This window comes from Amblyomma americanum, chromosome 2 (genome assembly GCF_052857255.1).
Source record: "Amblyomma americanum isolate KBUSLIRL-KWMA chromosome 2, ASM5285725v1, whole genome shotgun sequence".
NCBI lineage: Eukaryota > Metazoa > Arthropoda > Arachnida > Ixodida > Ixodidae > Amblyomma > Amblyomma americanum.
The window spans coordinates 42,367,996-42,376,091 of NC_135498.1; the positions used below are offsets into that span (position 1 = coordinate 42,367,996).

At 46.9% G+C, this 8,096-nt stretch overlaps 2 protein-coding genes across 2 annotated transcripts; both read right to left on the bottom strand.

Moving 5' to 3' along the window:
- Positions 1-973: 973 nt before the first annotated feature.
- On the bottom strand, positions 974-2,555 carry LOC144121107 (beta-1,3-galactosyltransferase 6-like). The gene has a single exon (XM_077654058.1). It carries the CDS (start codon positions 2,421-2,423, stop codon positions 1,116-1,118), a length of 1,308 nt encoding a protein of 435 aa, XP_077510184.1. The 5' UTR covers positions 2,424-2,555; the 3' UTR covers positions 974-1,115.
- A 2,078-nt stretch (positions 2,556-4,633) lies between these two features.
- On the bottom strand, positions 4,634-7,903 carry LOC144121109 (beta-1,3-galactosyltransferase 6-like). Its single transcript, XM_077654061.1, has one exon. The coding sequence runs from the start codon at positions 7,653-7,655 to the stop codon at positions 6,591-6,593; it is 1,065 nt and encodes a 354-aa protein (XP_077510187.1). The 5' UTR covers positions 7,656-7,903; the 3' UTR covers positions 4,634-6,590.
- Between the last annotated feature and the right edge of the window lie 193 nt (positions 7,904-8,096).

The window sequence follows — 8,096 nt, forward strand, 5'->3', positions numbered from 1 at the left end:
TAATCCTTGAGCAAGCGAACCTGCCTTCAGTGTTTCGAGTATAACGCTGAGGTTATTTCTTAAAGACTATTGCCAGTTTAGGTAGCCTAAGATGCTTATCTAAACATACACAAAGTGCAACAGGACACAGTTCAGGGGCATTAATATAAAGTTTCCTATTTGTCCTTTCTGTTCCCACTGTATTCAGAAGTCCCTAAATCTGTCGCACATTCTTATGGGGAACAAAACTTGTTAAATCTGAAATTGAAATGCCAAGCAACTAATTACATAACGTGGGAAGTGGTTGGAACAAAAATTCTGCTGGTAAGTAGATAACTGTTGCGAATTTACAGAGAACCGACACAGCTTCAAGTGCATATCTGAATAGTGAGATTGTTTGCACATCCCCTCTTCATGCCCGAGGATTAGATAATTTGAGTCAGTAATGATTAATCCACTACAATTTTTTAATACATCTACAACTCAAATGTTAGCTGGTTTGAATCAGTGTTGTGTGGCCAAAAGACATGAAATTAATAGAGGTTGACAGAATAATGAAGCGATGCTACTAAACGTTTTTGACGTTTGTACTCTCGTAAAGTAAAGTGAAAACTTAATGGTACTTAGGATGATAGAGACATTTATAGGCAGATGCTATTGCAGATGAATTTTAATAATCTGAACTCAAACCGGACAAAAATTTGTTCAAATCAGGCAGAGTATGAATTAAGGCGAGTCTTAATGCACCTGATGTTTTCAGGAACAAAGCATCAGAGATTCCGCTGTCCTATTGGGTGCCAGGTATATGCTAAGTAATTTCTGGCAGACATTCACACTCATTCTTGTAAATGAAAGAACCGACAGCTCGAAACTTTGGGTGCGAGGGCACTTTCAGTGTAAGAGTATCCATGCAATACTTAGACATCTTAATGCAAGGCGGCTGCCATATGTAGTGCTTAATAAATCACAGCCATATTTAGAGCAACTAGGTGCACCTTGGTACCGCACTTACTCTTTGGTAGTGGTTATGGCTGTGGCATGTTACACGCCATGTACACTGTAGTACTGATCGTCGGCAAGAAAGAGTGTTAGTAGTCTTAATAAAGGGCTAGCACAAATCACCGACCCAGGCCCTATCACAGGGTGTGTTGCCAGTGCTTGGTCTGGTGTCTTAAGGATGCATCAGTCATGTTGCGGATGCAGCATGCAGACGGCTGGACATTCCAGTTGTATTCGTAAGTCAGCCTTGAGCGCACCTCCCTTTCACACAACACACCATAACGCGTGAGGCTTTCATACTTCTTGTACATCATTGGTGCCGTCTGCTTGTGAGTGACGAGGTACGAGTTGAAGCAGCCACGGGAGCGGTACTCTGTGTCAAAGCGTCGATCATGCCTGCGGTCAATCTTCAGCGGTGCCACCCACACACCTACTGAAACGTCTTCGCTGAAATACTTGTCAAAGTAGAAACCAAAATGACATATAAAATTTACGGTCCTGTTAGACAACACGTAGCCTCCGCCACGTGCATAAGGCAGGTAATACCCGTCTCGCAGATGCCAATGTGGTTCGGCCCACTTCCCAGACTTGAACACAGGTGCATTTCCGGAGAAGAAACCCCAGTAGAGATCCCTGTCGGGCCTGTCTCTCTTCCAAGTCGCCAGGTCGTCGGCAATGGCGTCAAGCCTGGCGAACGAATCGTCATCGAGCTTTAGCAAGTAGTCGAAAGAAAACGCGTTGTCGATCCAGTCAAAGGAGGAAAGTAGTTTGTCTGTCAACTCATCGTACGAGTCAAGATTGTATCTAAACACAACCATATCGTTAAATTCACGCGATTCTTCCTCGAGGGCTTGGCGCCACTGTTGCGGCACGCCCAGTGCGCCTACGAAGAATCTATAAACGATGCGGTGGTTTGACTCAGCTGCTAGCTTCAACCATGTCTGGCGCGCTGCGTTTCGCAGATGCTTAGTCTTGTGGGAAGACAGTATTGCCACAAACAGAAATGCTCTGCCACCTCTGCTGTTCCTATCGTTGACATTACCATGGTTCTCTGTGCCGTAGAGTACTGAAATGTAATAGTTAAACCAAATGGCGAAAATAAAGCCAAGCACGAACCACATCCCCGCCAGTAGACAGTCGCGAATCTTCGGTTCAAAATCGTCAAAACTGCGCGTCCGACGTCGGCTCATAGCGATGCTGAAGTTCGCACGATGAGAACACTGCAGGTTGGACCCTCGGACACACCACTTCAAACTTTTTCGGTCGCGCCAGTTGCTCATCACGCAGACACTTTCGCTACACTGAAAGTCACCAGTGTGAATGCCTGAGTTGGCGCATTTGCCATCGTACTGAAAAGCTTTCGTCGGAAAGAGCGCACTATTAACCTCACGTTCACCAATAACCTCTCTGACGTGCACACACCAACCGCAGTAGATTCCATACATACGTATACATTTTCTATTCGAAATAACCGTCCTTAGAAATGTCACGGACCACACACAATTGACAGAACAGTAAAGTTGTCGACACCACCCGTACAGACGTATGGACTAGTACCATGACTAGTACGGACCAAGGTACGTACAGACGGTACGAATAAGGACGGACGTGCGGACACCGGACTCCGGACGCCCGCGCACCGCGGCTTCTTCGACTTCATCCAAGCGATCATGGAGGAAGCAAGCGATCCACGCAACTTGTCGAGAGAATGGCGTAAGATGAATCTGTATAATTATACAGTTATTACAACTTCGGAGCATGCAAAGAAAATAGAAGGAAGAAAACGCGGTTTTATGAAAAGCGCTGAAAACCACCGCGGAACAACAAAAAAAAAAAACTCTCCTGTACATTATCATCATCATCACCAACATGACGTCGAAGGCGCGCAAATTCGGTCGTCGCTAAAGATAGAGTCCTTTAGTAGCTTTTGAAAAACTCTGCTGCACTCTGCTGAAGCTTTGTCTCTTCTGAATATCTGTTACGGGTCAAATTGGACTTATTTTTGGAAATGTGGCGGAGACTTTGAAGGTTGCTTCACTTCCGCCACCGGCTGGCCCGGTATTGCACAACCTTCGGGTCCGGGATCGGCCTTGTCTTTAGCGCGTCTTTACTATCCTGTCCTTCTATCCGATCTTTAAACTCTCCTACTATCTGCACGTGGTAGCGATTGTGGCTCGGCTTGAGCCAGTGTGCAGGCCTGTGCACTTTCCTTTTCTTTCTTCCTGGCAACAACAGACAGACTTTGTCTCTTCCGTTGCCTCCGTCGCCTCGCCGACTTGCGAGCATGCTTTCGAGGCACAGCAACATTCGAGCTCACCAGCTTGCTCAGCATAAAAATTACGAGGAAACGGTAGTCACAAGAACTGCCTCACTCTCGGCGGACGCCTCAACCGCGCCGTGAGAGAGCGATAATTGGAGTTGTCAGCACGCGGACGTCTTCTGCATTTTGTTTCCCTCGAAACGCAGCCCTTAGCCTCTACACTCCAGGTCATCCTAGCATTGCATGGAGGAGTTTTTGACGAGACATAATTCGCATGCATTCCTGCAATAGTAGTCTATTCCAGCAGTGCAGAATGTGCTCCGAGCGTTATTTAAAACATGTTCATTTGTTTGCAAGCTGGGTGAGGAATCCAGTTCCCTCTCCAACGTGGTTTGTTCGCATGTTTGCGCGCGAACATATATCTGAAATGTCTCCAGAAGTTTGTCAGTGTGGTTATTTTGTTTACCCACAAACATGAAATTTGTTTCAGAATCACCCGCCAAAAGCAAAACTGCCATAGCTAATCGAACTCAGTTTTCTCAAACACTGCTTACCACCCACATTACAGGAGGGCATATGCAGCAAGTGCAAATAATTCTTTCCAACTGCTGCTAGTGTGTTGGACAGCATTCATAGCAGAATTTGAGCTATTTCTGTTCGACACTGCTTTCTAAATGTCCCTCCACAACACAACTTCACTGCCATGATTTTTCAGAAGAGCCAGCATCCAGTGAGAAGTACATGGTACATAATGGGAGAGTCCACTACTTTATCGCTTTAGCTGTTCATTTGCACATATTGTGTGGAGTGTCAGAAAGATTTCTCAATCGCTGTAGTACTGCAAAGCAAACTGAAAATTTTGCAATGTTTGCATATTTGTTACCTTGGAAGCCAAGTAGTACAATCTCCATGCTGAGCACACATAATTCCCTCACATTCTGTTGTTTAAATGTATCATACTAATACATCCTTTGAAAGATGCACTTACCTCAAATATAGGTGATTAGATCTTTCATACAAAAGAATTATTTTCCAGCTGCAATGACACTTTTTAAGCTGCAACCATCACTGCAAACACTATTATTAGAATAACTGCAAGACCAACAAATGGCAAGTTAAGGCCAATGTGGCATCCTAGAGAAAGCAAGCTGTTGGGATTTTCCAATTCCCATACAAATGGTAATGTGCAACATATCTGTGGGTTCCACTGATGATGACCAATCTCTGCCACTGTGCTGCCCCAGCCAGTCCAGGGATGGTGGTAGAGCCATAAAATTTAAGTGAGGCAATGATGGATAGAGCCTGCATGACTTCTGCCTTAATGCATAGGCTCAGAGCCCTCGGCAGGAGACAAGCAATTGCTGGCCACACCAAGCAGTGCTCAGGAAACAGGGCTGTGCTTGAGAGCAGCCATGTTGTATTTTATTCGCTAATTAAATCTAGAAGGCACATCTGACAATATTTTTGCAAGGCCACAAGTCATGATACACAGCACCAAACATGGCACAGAGAATCATATATCTTGGAGGAAAGAGTATTATCGCAATCTAACAAAAGTAAGTGACTAAGAACTCACACGACATGCTATGAATACTGGCTCTGTAAAGACAGATCAACTTCAATGCTTGCTGACAAAGTCCTTTCCAGCTCTTCAGAATCTCGGACAGACTAGTAAAAGGACTTTGCAATGTACCTCATGCAACCTGATGCATGGGATACAAATCATTTATACATATAAAGCCACAGATGATTAAATGTTGCAACATGCATTGGCACATAATGGGCATACAAATGCTTCAGTCTCTGGGGCCAAATGACACAATGAGGCTGGAGTGCATATGGTTTAATCAGCATTTTAGCAGCTGTTCAAAATGTGCAGTGATGAACACAGCTTGTTTTCAACCAAAACCTTTTTCTTTTTTTTTCCCCTTTTGATGAAACTACCTTGTTGAGTATAACTTGGCACATTTAGCAGGGTCTGCAATGAACTGAGCATGCTGAAGAGCTTTAGTCGAGCCCACTTAAAACGGGAGCAGTTATAACAAACACACGCTTATTACGAATGAGGGCGGTACTACCGTCAAAAAATCTAGTGGGGTCAAAAAATCTAGATAAAACAAACAAGTGTGGCCGCACAGCTCGGTTATAGCGAACGAGGAGACTTTGTAAACTGGGCGCCAGAGTCGAAATGGCCAGTTTCTAGCAGGATCGAGCGGAGAGCGACGAACCCCCTCTTCCCGTTTCTATGGAAACAATGCGACCTCCTAGAAAGCAAAAAAATAAATCGGACGTATGGAGTGGTGACAAAATTTTTTACAAAAGCGGCCGTCAAAAATGCAACGGCAAAGACCTGAGGCCTCCCTGTGCTCCCTGGAAGACTAGCAAGGCGTAGTACTTTCAAAGCTATGTTCTCGTGCACACGATAGAGGGGACTAAGTGATGCGCGACTTGTTTTGAACGGGTGTGCCACTAAGCTTAAATTTAGAGGGGGATGAGAGGCGACTTGTTCGCCGAATGGCTTCAAAAGAATAGAAAGGTCCTGTTCTTGCTTGACAACCGCACGGCTCAGAACGTGCTGTCTTCTCTAACTGCAGTGATCACAGTTTTCTACCACCGAACGCCACGAGCCAGGCCTGCCATAGACACTGGAAAAAAAATCACATGCTCGATGTGTCATATCAGTGCCGTGTCACCAGCGCATACTGATAGCAATTGGCTGACCAGGTGCCGACGCTCCATTTTGCTTAACTCTCTCTGTTCCCCATCATGGAATAAGGCCGCGCGGATGGAAATGACTGCAGAGTGCATCAAGAATTGCTTCTGTCAGGCAGAGTTTATAATCCCAGGAACCATGGAGGACGCTGTCGAACTCCCATGTTATCGCATGCATGTAGATTTATGGCAACGCGTCGTCAATGCGCAGCTAACCCGGCATGTCACCTAGAATGACTTTAATGGTGCATGCAGATGACGCCGACATCGGAAAGCTTCACTGATGAAAATATTAGTGTGCTTACTACGAACACTGTCCAATTGCCACGAATATGATGAAGATGACAACAAGGAGGCCGATCTGGCGCCAGCTCGACTGTACCACTAAATGCAACAGATGGTGAACACATGGTGGTGATTCCCATTCCATTGCTCCACAGCTGATTAGACCATTGATGATGAGTAGGTGTCCCAGTTAACCTGAATCCTGGGGCACATTTAGCTGCTACCAACTGTTATGCCCATACGGAGTATTTCACATCACAGTTGTCTGGGCTGTAGCCATCCAGAATGTGGGCGCACACCCCTCAAGATCCAAGCCGTGGAGAAGACGCAGGTGGTCTTTCTGCCCATTAAGGCTTCATAAGCCACGGTCACTTTGCCTAGGCAGCGATATGTCACTGATATTGCGAATGCAGCACTGGGATGGACGAGCCTCGCGGTCGTACACGTACGACATCCTAAACTGCACCTCCTCACGGCAGAGGACGCCGTCTTGCTCCAGGCTCTGGTACTTGTCTTCCATCATGGACTTCGTCTGCTTGTGCGTGACCAGGTACGAATTAAAACAGCCCCGGGACTCATTTTCGGTGTCAAATCGCCTGTCGTGGGTGCTATTCAGGTGCCACGGAGCCAGCCAGACGCCTACTGAGACGTCGTCATTGGCGTACAACTGCAGGCGCTCCCAGCTGTAATGCAAATATTGAACGGGCGCCCACGACAGGACGTACCCGCCGCCGCACGCGTACGGCAGGTATCGGTCGCTAAGGTACCAAGCAGGCTCGGCCCATGGGCCGGTACGCGCCACTGGCGCGTGACCCGCGAAGAAACCCCAGTAGAGAGGCGGATCTTCTCTGGTTTTCGAGGCCTTTTCTTTGAGCATGAGCTCCGAAACAATGGCGTCCAGCCTCGCGAAAGAGTCGTCATTGAGCTTGAGCACGTATCGGGACCAGAAATTGGCCACCACCCAGACGAACGCCTGCAAGACCTTGTACGTCCGGCCAGCATCGGGGACGTGCTCTAGGAGCACTAAGTCGCGATTTAGAGCGGCTTCTTGTTCTAAGGCGGCCCGCCGGTCACCTGACACGCCGAGAGAGCCCACAAAGAACCGGTGAACTACGGGTTTATCAGACTTGTGTCCTAGCTTGAGCCACGTGCGGCGTGCAGCGTAGCGTAGCGCTTCATTTCCTTGCGACGACAGCACAGCCACGAAGAGGAAAGCGCGCTCCGAGGGATCTTTTCCGCGACCGTCGACATCGCTACTGAAGTGATCGCTTAGCACAGTCTCTTCCACCGTTTCCAGCTGTGCGGGAGGGCTAGACCACATTAGCCAACCGCAGGCAAACCCAAAGATAAAGTAAAGTGCCCAAGACAGCCTGAAGCACCGGCCCGCACCCTTTTTTGAACATATCCGAGTAGACGTCATGACCGTGCGCTGCTACAGCAGTCCGTGCGCCACTGTCCTGTTAAGAGAAATTCGTATGGGAAACTTTGGTCACGGAAGAATGATGCGGCTTAAGAACATTAATGCACAGAGAATCGATCCCACCACAGCAGTTTCGCAGGAAATAAAGCAGCTTGAAAGCACCATGTCTGAGCACATTTTCGCCCAACCCAGATTCGAATCTCCCTTGCCGATTTGGCCAATCGGCGACCAATAGCGACCATTCCGCTGAAGGCGCTAAGTGGCTGAATCGCCTCTTAAAACATAAGGTATGGAATAGAGTTTCCCAATGTTTTACCCAGGAAATAACTAATTAAAAATAACTTATATTTGCGTAATAATACCTCTGTTTACTATTAAATTCTGCATGTATTCATTCTTGAGGCCTTGCAATATCACCATATCACCTTTTGATAACTGGCC

What these genes read in the sequence shown, in the direction of transcription:
- LOC144121107 (XM_077654058.1), bottom strand. Translation starts at nt 2,423, where the DNA reads ATGTATGGAATCTACTGCGGTTGGTGTGTGCACGTCAGAGAGGTTATT.
- LOC144121109 (XM_077654061.1), bottom strand. Translation starts at nt 7,655, where the DNA reads ATGACGTCTACTCGGATATGTTCAAAAAAGGGTGCGGGCCGGTGCTTC.